At 33.3% G+C, this 13,375-nt stretch overlaps 1 protein-coding gene across 2 annotated transcripts; it reads left to right on the top strand.

The window, feature by feature from the left end:
* Nucleotides 1-322: 322 nt before the first annotated feature.
* Nucleotides 323-11,587, top strand: LOC143223061 (uncharacterized). Of its 2 annotated transcripts, none has more exons than XM_076450466.1 (2): nt 323-477; nt 9,613-11,587. In XM_076450466.1, exon 2 carries the CDS (start codon nt 9,673-9,675, stop codon nt 11,206-11,208), a length of 1,536 nt encoding a protein of 511 aa, XP_076306581.1. In that variant the 5' UTR covers nt 323-477; nt 9,613-9,672; the 3' UTR covers nt 11,209-11,587. The 2 variants fall into 2 exon arrangements, with proteins under 2 accessions (XP_076306581.1, XP_076306580.1); XM_076450465.1 differs by lacking the exon at nt 323-477 and adding an exon at nt 7,310-7,455.
* Nucleotides 11,588-13,375: the final 1,788 nt, after the last annotated feature.

Raw genomic sequence — 13,375 nt, 5'->3', positions numbered from 1 at the left:
ATTAGAATCAGCACGTAAGATCAAAGTAATCAAATTTGACAAACTTAAACTAATAGCTCTTTGATGTATGTCAAAACATTTATTAATGATAAATTGAAATGATCTAATGTTGAGGTAAATTAATGTGAATGACAAAGGTATTCCAGGATTAATCATGATAAGCTCGTATTTAAGGGCTGTTTTTATAAAATTAAATATTTCGTGGCGAAACTAATAAACTTACAAGTTCGTGCATGGATTTAATTATTTACTTGTTATATTAGCAGTAATCTGAATTGTTAAAAAGCTCCTTAATAGCAGTTGATAGCGGGGCTAACCTTTTACTTCAGTTGGTAGAATTCATTATTGCAATTATAACGGATGTGAGTTCCTACCCGAAGAAGACGAAACAAGATTGGATTACCATAGAAAACTTCATGTGCAATTAATAGTTGACACAGGACTCTGGTATACGAACTTTTCTGTGAGAGGCGAGGGGTGAGTAGTTTAAATCGTTAAAACAAGTATTAGTAGGGTTAGTCGTTTAACTCAGTAGGTAATGAACATCATGTATAGGAATTAAAATAAAGTAAATATACTTCATTTAAAAGTACAATAAAAAATTGTACAAAATAATTTCATTTATTTCATTAATAAAACAATGAGAGTTCAACCATGTAATCTATTTGTGGCAACACGTAGACATTTTTGGGTCGACTACTATTAAAATATGTAAGACACGAGGAGTTCAGCCATGGTTTCTACCTGTGGGAACACGTAAACATTTATAGGTAGACTACTATTAAATTATTGCTCCTAAAGTAATCTCATTGAGAAGTTTTAGTTCGATCAAATAACTTGGCTTATTCTACAGGTGTGAATATTTCAAAGCCGCTGGGAAGAAACAATCTGTTGGTACACTGATCATGTGACTTTTAGTTTAGTGTTTTTAAGATTTAACATGGACCGTTTAGAGGTACGGCCATTTTTATCGCAAGTCATATCATAATATGTTTTGGGTGTTCTCATACTATAAACAACAAAGCAAACAACCAATGAAAGATGTTCAAATTCATGGAAGTGCAATGTATATTTATTCTGTATGAACAATGTATGAACTTCATTGATGTGGGGACGCTAGGGCACAGTTTCTATAACCTTTACTTTATTTGCTATGCTAATGCTATAGTCGATGCATGACGTTTTTTTGACTTCCACATAATGCTTCCGTCGAGTTTCTAGTATAATCAAAATATTGCACTTCAGTGGTTTTATACACACGTCAACATTATCTTCATTTAGATATGTGTAATTTATAGTCTTGATTTCATGTTAAACGTTGTGTGAAGAGTAGTCAGTCATAAACGGTTGGTACGTGGAGTTTGTATACATACATAGCTGAGTTGTCTGTGTACCCGGAATGATCGAGACTTTTGAACATGAATAAAAAGTCATTGTTTAATCACCAACATTTAACAAGTGTTTAAAGCCTTGTTTTCTGCTTGAAGTCGTGATTATACAAAGTTTAAGAACCATATATGAAAGTTGAATATTCTCAACTTGTTCAAAATAAATGCCTGAAACATAAACGTCATGCTTGTTTGTTTTAAATTTGCTCAAAGCTATACGAGGGCTATCCGCGCTAGCCGTCCATAATTTAGCCATCATCACTCACCGCCAACTCTTGGGCTATCTTTTACCAACGAATAGTGGGATTGACCGTCATATTATAATTCCCCCATGGCTGAAAAGGCGAGCATATTTGGTGCGACAGGGATTCGAACCCGCGACCCTCAGATTACGAGTCGGGTACCTTAACCACCTGGTCATGCCGGGCCTAAACGTTATGTTAAGGAACCTGTTTCTCTCGCTCTCTTTTTTGTTTTTCCTAGTTTTGATTCATACGAATGGTTTTATAATTAGTTAACCCATCAGAGTTTATCTGTTACATATTTAGGTCAAGTTAAACAGCTTAATATACGTTTTAAGAAGCACGGGGAGAATAATTTAGTGCAGTTGTATTATCAATGGATTGCAGTGGACGAGTTCTATTTTAACCATTTTCAGGTGAGTTTGTTAGAAAGTAACAATTTAGGGGAAAAAACAGTAAATAAAAACAATAAAAATGAAACACATTTTCAGTCTGTAACTGTTATATTCATTCAGTAACCACGTATTATAATGGTATTTTTGAGTCTTAGAAGCACTAGCATTATGATGTCTACTTCTTTTAAAACCTCACTTGATTTCACTAATTTTGATCTCATTTTCTGATACATTTTTTTTCACAAATGTTGACTGTCAAATATTGATTAAATGCAAAGTTTTTAGGAAAGGAATGTTTATTTTAGTATTCAAAATATGCATGCAAGAAAGTCAAGAACAAAATAACTCCATAATGTGTGTTTTTTAATTAGCACATGCTAATTTATGAATTGTGCCTTAAAATATTTTATAGAAGATTCACTTTTATTGAATTTATTTGTAGAGATTTATGTGTTTCAAATTAGTTATTAGGTGACGATTTTAAGTTCATTACTTCAATAGCTGTGAAGAGAAAATATTTTGTTTTCAAAACATATTTTTTTTTGTTCTGTCGCCCAATCAGTTTTTATTTGGTTTAGTTTATAAACTTTTACGAAAGACATTGATATTCATTTCTAAATTCTAACCGTTTGTATAAGACCGAATTGGAAGACGTTTCTTCCGAGAGCAGCGTTGCGCTGTTGTTCTTTTAGCTTATGCAGTTCAGTCATTAACAGATAAAGAAGAGATTGCATCAAAGACGGTTACGACACCCCTCTGTAAAGTAAATCCAGCCATCTGCGCCTGTCTTGTCTTTCAGCTGCCAATACTGCAAAATTAGCCCACTACGTCAATTCTGCAACTACCCTCAAGAGAATTTGGAGAAAGTTAGAGATGAAAGTAAAATGGCTCCAGAAACATTAAAGATAAAAATGAATTAAAGTGTTCCAATAAATTCAACATACACACACACTTGAACATTACAAAAAAACGAGACAGGGCGAAAATCTTCCTTTGCAAACTGCTGATTTTCGTGGAAAGAAATAACGAGTCCAATGAATCTTGTTTATGATAAATTAAAATAAATATAGAACAATAACAAAGATATTGATCATGAAAAGATAGTTTAGACGCTGACGTGTTAGCTTTTAAAAAGCTCTCTGTGTGAACACAAACAATCCATAGTACATATAATCGAATCTCATTGACTACATGTTATACAAAGGTAACGTTCAACCATATACTCTGATTCGAAGATACTTAGTTATAATGAAAGCTAGGAAATATAATTTGTAATTTACCGAATGGCTTTAGTATTTTTATTTACTGAACGTTGTTAATTTCATTAAGTAGGCTTACCCACCAATGGCAGAGAGGTATGTCTGTTTACGTACAACGTTACAAACCAGGTTTCGATACCAGTGATGGACACAGCACAGAGAGTCCATCAAGTACCTTCTGTTTAAATTTCAACAAATTAAATATATTTTTCCTTTTCAAACAAAAAGTTCACAATGGACTATTTGCTTAGTGCACATTGCGATTGTCAAACTCCAATTTTTGCCATAAATATTAAGCCATGATGAAGCTTATTAAACAAAAAATATACGCGTATACTTATTCTCTTCGGTTATTTCTCAACATCTAAATATCTTTTATTTATTATTGAAAATGATGTCTGTGTAGTTTATATTCACAAGAGCATTCATTTTTCTCCTTGTAATTAATACAATTTGTGTAAATTAATCAATTAAAACAGTACGTTGTAAGACTACCTTAACTAAAATATTTTGTAGCATTTAAACTGTAAATTCAAAATCAAGATTTATAAAGTTGATTAATTTTCGGCCTGAGCTTATAAATGATTAAACTGTCTTTGTTGAAACGTCTGACTACACCGTACTCACTAAGGAGTGTCTCACTACATTTTGATTTATTCCACGTTCTTAAATTTTCATGCTCTTTCTCTCGAGTCAACATCTTTCTTGTAGCAAAACCGATGTAACTTTGCTTGTAAACGTTATTTCATGTTCTCGATAAAAATATGCTGCAGAAAACAACCTGTTTTAAAAACATATCTGAGTTGTATATGTGAATACAGTCTAATAATTGGATCCTAGCTGTTTTTTAACAAATAGTTACCGATATATGTCAAGATAATACAGACTGGACATTTAGAAACTTTATACGTTGCTAATTTGTTAAACGTTCGTGTATCCAAACAGTAACACATTATTCGAATAATCAATAAACATAAAAACAATTTTTGCATAAAAATTGACGAATGAAGGTGAATATAATGAATTGGAAACTATTCAAGCTGCTTTGGAGAATTGTCCAAAGTACCTCGCTTTAAATTGACGTTAAACGTTTAAAACAAAAGCTATATGGCCATGTTAAAGGAAGATGGCTTGATATGGCAGTATGGCTTTCAACCAAAATCTCCTGCTTCATTGTATATTAAAATCCAATCAGCCAGGAAAACCTTTCCATGAGATGATAAATATCAATCGGCATCTATAGCCTGATGATGAGATATGTATGAAATTAATGGGCTGCCTAAGGGTAGGTAATTATTGAAAATTACGAACAAGATATGATTAATAAGATTATTAAACACTGATGATGATAATTATGATATATGAATTCTAGAGAATGTGATGTCATTCAGTATGATATGTACCCACTAGAACCATCTTCCTAGATGTAATGTCCAGTATGTTATCTTACTCATTTAACCTGTACACCATTCAGTCACGGCCTTCCCCAATCAACACAGCGCCTTTCTCTCCAGTTTCACTGGGAATAGTCATTAAGATGAAGATCATAGTACTTATTAATCTGTAACAGTACAAAAGTCCAGTATGATCACGTGGTTAGAACTTTTGACTTCCAATTTGCGGATCGTGGGTTCATATCTCCGTCCAACCAAACATGTTCGCCCTTTCAGCTGTCATTCCCACTATTCGTTGATAAAAGAGCAGCTCAAGAGCTGGTAGTGATGATGACTAGCTGCCTTCCTTCTAGTCTTTCACTACTAAATTAGGGACGGTTAGTGCAGATAGCCCTCGTGTAGCTTTGCTCGAAATTCAAAACAAATTAAACAGCGTAAGATATTGGCACAGTTATGAATGAGATGAAAAGTGTAATTTAATTCTGTTTCTATGCTTAAAAAGCAAAAAATTACAATTCCTGTTTCTCTCACGCAAGTTTGTAACACAGATCCTTTTCCGCAGTTAATGTGTCTTTTTAATTTTAATCATTTAATAATTTTTACATGTAGTGTATGTAGTTCACCAGTTCAAACATCAGTTTAAAATTAGAATGGTCACGTATCCGTAAATAGCGTATGATGTTTTTCTTTGTGTTACAACTAGTATCAAAGCCCATATATTAAGATTTGGTTGCACCTGAGCAGTTTCCACTTGAAATACAATGTCGTTATATTTTATTTTCATAAGTATATGAACGCTATTGGTCGTCTACAGTTTCTTTGCTGATCCATCAATCTGGCGGGATGTAACTCCTTTTGAACTATGTAACAACATACGGCAGAAGGTCACGTAACGTTATATATCAAGGTCAGAGAAAAAATAGAACTAGTCATTATTATGCTGTGCTCAGTTTTAGAATGAATGGTTTTGCCTAATGTGTTTCGTAAAATTACAATTGGATCAGCACATCACACCAACAAGGAGTTTAAATTTTCTAGATATCAGTATGAGAAAATGGTTAACATACTAAATTCATGTAAGGTATAAAAACTTGTATTTCTCTGATCTGTTAATCATCCCTAAGAAAGAAAAACCCTCAAAAGTTTCAATACTAAAATGTCGTGGTTTGTTTCGGTATTTTCACACGAAGTTACATAATAGTTATTTAGTTAGTTAGTTAGTTATCACCATAAGATTCCATCTATGAACATAGGGCCGCAATCGCTTGCGGATTTTTCAACAAGCATTTAAGTGAGTAGGTTGTTAGCCCACTGCACCGAGCCGTCCCTAATTTAGCAGTGTAAGACTCTTGGGCTACTCTTTTACCAACGACAAGAGGTATTGACATCACATTATAACCCCCCCCCTCGGCTGAAAGGACGAGCATGTTTGTTGCGACGAAGAAATATAGCTAATGAGAATGTCTCATAGATTAATTTATTCTAGTCTTTTCTAGAAGAATTTTAAATGATGCAGCTATTGTTTATTTTTTATAATGAGCCTGTACAAACGCGTTTGCTAATATATAATTCAGTTTGTTTCTTTTTTTAAATTACGTATGGTATTCACATACATTCGATCTAGTATTTTAGGAGTAACTCATGGTTATTTGTATTCTTATTTTATTTAACATTTAATCAGTGCATTAACATTAACCGACTTTTCATTTCAGTAAATGTTCCTTTTTCATCATTTTTTTAAGAGCTTACAAGTTATCTGCAACCATCACTTTTCGCTTGGTTTTTACGATCAGTTTGTGAATAGGCTTAAGTTTGGATTAATATGTAGAATGTTAATAGTTTTAAATATTCTTCTTAATGTTTATCAAAAATTATTCATATATCAAGCGTTCAACTTCGCTCAGCGTTCCCCTCGGTGGGTTCAGCAGATAGCCCGATGTAGCTTTGCTATAAGAAAACACACACACAGACTCTCAGCGTGTTCTCTTCGGTACCAGCTTGTTAAATTTTGTTCTTATTTCTGTTACAATATCATTAGCTGGGATCTTGAAAATACATCTCCACTGCAATTTGTGTCTAATGAGTTTGCTTTACCTTGTTTGCTTTCTTTTCTAATGTTCAAAATTTTACATACAAAACCGACTGTAAAGTACATCATTGCTTGAATAAAGTAACATTTTTATGATAACTTTCGCATTCCAACTCACGGCTGCCACATTATAAAACGTGTTGTACTGATTATCGATATTTCTAGCTTCAAATAAGGTAGCATTCTTATTACGAAGAAATAGACTACGAGAAATGGTCGAAAAAATGTCTCTTACATGTTGTTATTTTGAGATGTGGAAATGAAAACGTTTATTGAATCTGGATTGTTTTCTGTTATGCCTGTTGTCTAGCCCTCCGCTGGTACAGCGGTAAGTCTCCGTATTTACAACGCTAAAATCAGGGGTTCGATTACTCTCGGTAGGCTCAGCAGATAGCTCTATGTGGCTTTGCTGTAAGAAAAACACACAAACACACGCCGGTTGTTTTCTATTTCTCAAGGTAGGTCTGTGTCGATATTTATTTTATACACATAAGTCATAGCTTGACTGGTTTCAGAATAGCTGTTATTCCTCTACACGTGTCCTCTCGTTACCTGAGGGGAATTACAATGAAAGCTGCAGTTTGAAGGTCAGACTTGGCCTACGTTAACGAAGGAAAATATTACAGGTAGGAGAGAGATGCAGCAGTCTGGTGTCATCCTACAAAACTAGAGCATCGGGATGAGGCTAGTAAGTGGAAATAACAGATAAGTTTAACTTCATTATAGTAATATTAACACTTTTGTTTATCTAAGTCAAGATATTTATACGTGTAACTGAGTTAAAGTTCAGTACCGAGATGGTGCTAGTGGAAGTATTTTTTAACTGAGATATCCTTGTGGGGATATTTTTTAACTGGGGTGATGCGAAAGGGAATATTTTATAACCTAAGAAGTGTTAATGAGAATATTCTATAACCTAGGTGATGCTTGTGGGAATATTTTATAATAGAAGAAATGTTGATGAAAGTACTTCATAACTGAAACGATGCTAGCTATATGAATATGTTATAACCGAGAAGCTGCAAAGAGGAATATTTTATAACCGAAGTGATGCTAGTGAAATTGTTTTTGTATTCTTGTAGTTTCTTGTTATAAATTTGCTTACATTACCAGTACATTGACTGAAGTCTGAGTTACGTTATTTATCTGTCTGTCTAATGGGATATTTATAAAGGTAAACATTATAAATATAATAATTTTCTAAAGACATGATGAACAGGAACAAAGCATTAGAAACGGGTTAGTGGCTACAATATACGTAGACACTATAATAGAAAGCAACGAAACACATAGAAGTAACAATATAGCTGTATAGTAAGCATAAAGTAAACATGTACCATGCTTTGTACATTGATATTAGTCAAAGTAACGAGACAGATTAATAATATTGTGGGAACGTTATATAGAAGTAAACTGAGTGATACAGATAAGTTGCACTATAAAGCTTCAGTAATAAGGTGCTACCTTTTAGAATGGTAATTCTGATAAATTTTATAAGTTTATTGAAACTAAGATAGCTGCATCATACCTAAGTCGTAAATTTAGAACTATGTAAAAACTTTATTTTGAGAAATGGACTACATCAACTTTGAAGAAATATTAAGCAATATATATATATATATATATATAACAAAATTTTAATTGAGGTGAAGTAGTAACTTACAAATTTTATATGAGATAACATAATCACTTTTACTTGCATGACTACCAAGCCAAAAGAAAATTAATTTATTCTATCCAAAGAGGGAACGCATTCCCTGGTCTTTTTTACATCGTTTGTGTTATTTTTGTTTTCTTCTATCCTTTTTCTGAACTGCTCTTTTATTGTTCGTCTAAATTATGTAATGAAGTGTTAAAAATAAACTACATGATAGTTGTAAATGTATAAGCTGTGTAAAACTTTAGAACTTTAATGTTGCCTCCAACATTTTGAATCATTTCATAAATTTTAAATTAATAAAGAATTAAGATTCTGTTAAAATATGTTAAATACGAAATACAGTTGTTTTTTTTTAATGAACTTCAGTAAACGAAAACTTATTTAGTTTAAAGCTGTATTAGTACACACGTAATGCTGTATTATTCCGCACATTTATTTTACATTACTTTGTGACGAGGAGACATTTCAATTACCCTTTAATAAACGTTACAAGACTATCTTTTTCCTTGCAGAATAGTTCAAAGGAACATGGGACATTTTAGGTTCTTTCCAGCAGTTATTATATGTCTTTTATGACCAAACACCAATTTTGAAGATTTATTATTCAGTTTGGTACTTCAAGATTTAACTTTACCTTAATAATTTGTGGCAGATTTGTATATTTTACTTTCAAATATCTTATCACTTAATTCAAATGTAGAATTTTCGAATAAATGTCTAAACTTTAGCTCACTTTTTGGGTAGAGAAATTTGCACAATAAAAAAAAGAAAAACCCTAAATAAGAAATTCCTAGCACATAAAAATTTGATTATAAGTGTCCTTTTAAAAAGTCAGTTGTAGTCTTAAAACGTTGTTTGAATAATATATGTTATAACATGTTTCATTAGTCTTACTGAAAATACCTCACCAACGAAAAAAAAACACAACGCAAAACGACTAAAGTCGTTAGAAAGACATCGCAAAATGACCGAAAGATAGTTCCGAATGGTATGATAAGCAACAAAGTTGTAAATTTAACTAAAACGTCCAAGGCTTTAGATTTTAATTCTCAGGTACTTGAAATGTGAGTTTGGAAATTATTTACTTGCACAAGGATTTTGAATAATACATAGTTCATATTGTAAATAAAGACAGTGTAATATTTGTTACTATTTCGCAACTTATAGATTTGATTTATTCAACAGATATTATTATTTCCACTGGTTTTCACCTCATGCTTGGCGCACCATTCTTCTCCGTATTATATGATTCAGTCAGACGGTAGTCGGTTACTTCAATATGAAGCTGGTGGCTTAGGGGAAAGAAACTACCGTAAGGAAGTTACCAAACCTGATGGAACAGTTGTAGGAGAATATGGGTTTAACGACCCTTCTGGAAGACTGCACATTGTAAAATACCATACTGGGCCTCAAGGGTATGTTGCTATGGGAGGCGTTGGAGTTTACTCTGGGACCAACGAGGACTTCGATATCATGAATAATTTTAAAATGGGAGAGGATATAGGAAATATGTTCACAGAAGATGAACAAAATTTAAGTAAGGAAGACAGTGCAATGGAAGGTAAAAGTGAAACAGATAAAAATGAAAATGACATGGCAAAACTCGGTATTGCAGAAGATCATCACGTTGAGGAACACAGCACTATGGATAAGAAAGAAGAAGACAATGGACAGGAAGAAGTTAAAAAAGAAGGAGAAGATAAGAAAGAAGAAATGAAACAAGAAGAAGTTAAAGAAGAAGATAAGAAAGAAGAAATGAAACAAGAAGAAGAAGTTAAAGAAGAAGATAAGAAAGAAGAAATGAAACAAGAAGAAGAAGTTAAAGAAGAAGACAAGAAAGAAGAAATGAAACAAGAAGAAGAAGTTAAAGAAGAAGATAAGAAAGAAGAAATGAAGCAAGAACAAGAAGTTAAAGAAGAAGATAAGAAAGAAGAAATGAAACAAGAACAAGAAGTTAAAGAAGAAGTTGATGAAAAGAATGAATTTACAAAAGATGATGTAGTTACTGAGAAAGACGAGGTTAAATTAGAAGATGAAGTTAAAACTCACGAAGAAATAAAAAAAGATGATAAAGTCAAACCTTTGGTCATTGATGAAGATGAAACAACAGAAGAAAAAAATAACAAAGAGGAAACAGAGAATGAACAAAAAGAGTCAGGAGATATAGACCCAGAACTAGCCATGCTTTTCCCGGGTCCTATAGTTACTCGTCGTCGCCTGACTGATAAACATCCTGCTACAGAAGAAGACAAAGCTAAACATACAGGATTCTATAATTATGGCCAATTCTACACTCTTCCTGAACCTGCTAAATTTGCAGAATGGTATAACCAACATTCTCCGCTCTTAACATGGCCTTACCGAATTTCTAAAGAGTCGCCTTCTATAAAAGGTGATACAAGTGCAGACATTTCTGCTGGAAAGTCCGTTCCTTTCTCTCACCCGTGGCTCATCAAGCAACCAGACGACTCAGAGGTTAACACAAAGCAACAATCTACGTCACATATTACTTTCCCATTTTATAATGTTGGCTTCGAGAGAAAGGAATCCACAGGTGATGGTAATACGAAATATGTTAAGTACTTTTCCAACCCCGCCTTTAATTTCCACGAATATCAGTATCCGGGACCTTCTGTTTCCCGGTACATTCCCGGCACTCAGTATCAATATCCACAACCAGTTCCCTTTGTTCCGACATTCAGTAGAAACAGCCAATATGGTGTCAAATCATTAACCAAAACCTCTGAAGGATTTCTTCCAGGTTTTGATGTTTTTACTTAGAGTTCGATCTCACTGTCACTTTACAGTAAATGCGTTAAATCACTTTGTTTAAAATAAGTTGAGAACCTTAGAGTTCATTCTAAACAATGTTTGAAGCGAACTTATAATTAACCAGTCTATAAGATAACAGGAATATTTCTTTTTCTGCTTTTAAAGTAACATTATAATTATTTGTTTTTATAAGCCTGGTTAAAAAGGGTAAAGTCGTCTATGTATAAATATATATGTATGCTTTCAAATCTGTGAAAAAATATTCTTTTCACCTTTTAAATACTCTGGTATAACGTACATTTTACCTAAATATAGTTAATGACAATGAATAAATATTATAAACGCTAGTTTTTTATTGAAAGTTTAATAAATTTGTTGTTTATGCGAATCTATGTGTCTGTGATGTGTAATTATAACACATATCAATTGCATATAAGATTTCAGACACTGTGGGACTAACTTATGTATATACAATTCTCACCAGAGTATATTCTAATACTTTCTCATTGCTAACTATCCCTTCAACGCCCATATTAAATAGCTCTCTCAGGTTGTTGTTTTTTGGAGGGAGGATTACTAAGCTTATATTCTAAACCAGTTGACATTGACCAACATATAGGCCGAGTGGGATGTGTCCATCATAAATCAGAATGAACTACAGATATTATCAAAGAGACACATGACAAGGTAATATGTATATAGCCAAAATTTCAAGTGTAACCAATCTGTTTTTTTTTATTAAATCACTTTACTATTTGTATGCTGTATAAAGTTCTTCGTAACAAGTACAAATAAATCAACAAATGCACAGACACCTATTGATAATGTCGTAAAATTCATGCAGATACCCTGGAGAGTCAGTGACTTGTTTCTGAACTTATAATGCTGACATTTTGGGTTCGATTTCACGGTGGCCCGGCATGGCCAGGTGGTTGAAGTACTCGACTCTCGTAATCCGATGGTCGCGGGTTCGAATCTTTGTCACACCAAACATGCTCGCCTTTTCAGCCGCGGGGGCGTTGTAATGTTACTGTCAATCCCACTATTCGTTGGTAAAAGAGTAGTCCAATAGTTGGCGGCGAGTGATGATGACTAGCTGCTTTCCCTCTTACACTGATAAATTAGGGACGGCTAGCGCAGATAGCCCTCGTATAACTTTGCACAGAATTCAAAACAAACCAAATCGATTCCACGCAGATAGCCTATTTTGTAGCTCTGCGCAAAAAACAAAACAAACTACAACAGGATATTAATGAGTAAGTTGTAATACATGTATGTTGTTAGTTTTATATCTATACTTGTTAACAGGAATCACCTTGCTCTATATACAAACTAAGCATATAATCCACTACTGTAAGTGATAATAATGTATTGATAAAAACGCATAAATTAACAACACAGATTGAAGGTTACAAAGCTTTATTTTAATAAAGTTGAGAATCATTAAAATTAAAATCCAGAAGCTTTCGGAGAGGCTTTGCTTCCTTCACACTTCCAAACCTCTTTTTTTAAATTTTAAAAGTACTAGCGGTATTCCTGGTTATGTTGTTAGGAAATACTCTTTATATTGTAGTACACACGAGATCGAGACGATTGATATTTTATGTTTATTTGTTGGTTGAATTTCACGCAAAGCTACTCGAAGTGAGAGACTAGATGCAAAGCAATACCAACATTGCCACCTTGGCCTACTTATGTCAGACCAAATAGTGGGGTTTGATTGTCATTCTTTTAATAGTTTCAACGTGCAGAGTGTAATCTTGTTTTGGCGGTAAAGTAGCGTGAACCATGAACCGTCAGATCCACAGTCCAACACTTTATATCGGTTCGATATATTAATGACTTGATTCATTGTGAGACCTTTCTTTGTATATTCAACGATAGTTATAAAACTGATGACAGAACTCTGTAAGTGTGTTTCCGTAATAATACTGACATATGTAAATCATTGATATTTTAGGATCAGTTATAAACGTTTTATTGAAAAGGTAGCGCTATTTCCCGTGTGTGAGTGAACATATACATACACACAACGGAACAAACACAGGTCTTACAGTTATTAAATATTGTGAAGATATTCCTGAGTTTCTTTTAACTCACAGGGCTTATTATGTGACCTGACACGAAAATTTCAGTTCTATATGAAAATGAAGGAAGCATCATGTGTTCTGGGTTA

This window comes from Tachypleus tridentatus, chromosome 8, assembly GCF_004210375.1.
Source record: "Tachypleus tridentatus isolate NWPU-2018 chromosome 8, ASM421037v1, whole genome shotgun sequence".
NCBI lineage: Eukaryota > Metazoa > Arthropoda > Merostomata > Xiphosura > Limulidae > Tachypleus > Tachypleus tridentatus.
Note: the sequence above shows the minus strand (reverse complement) of the source record. Positions and strands in the feature narration are given on the sequence as shown.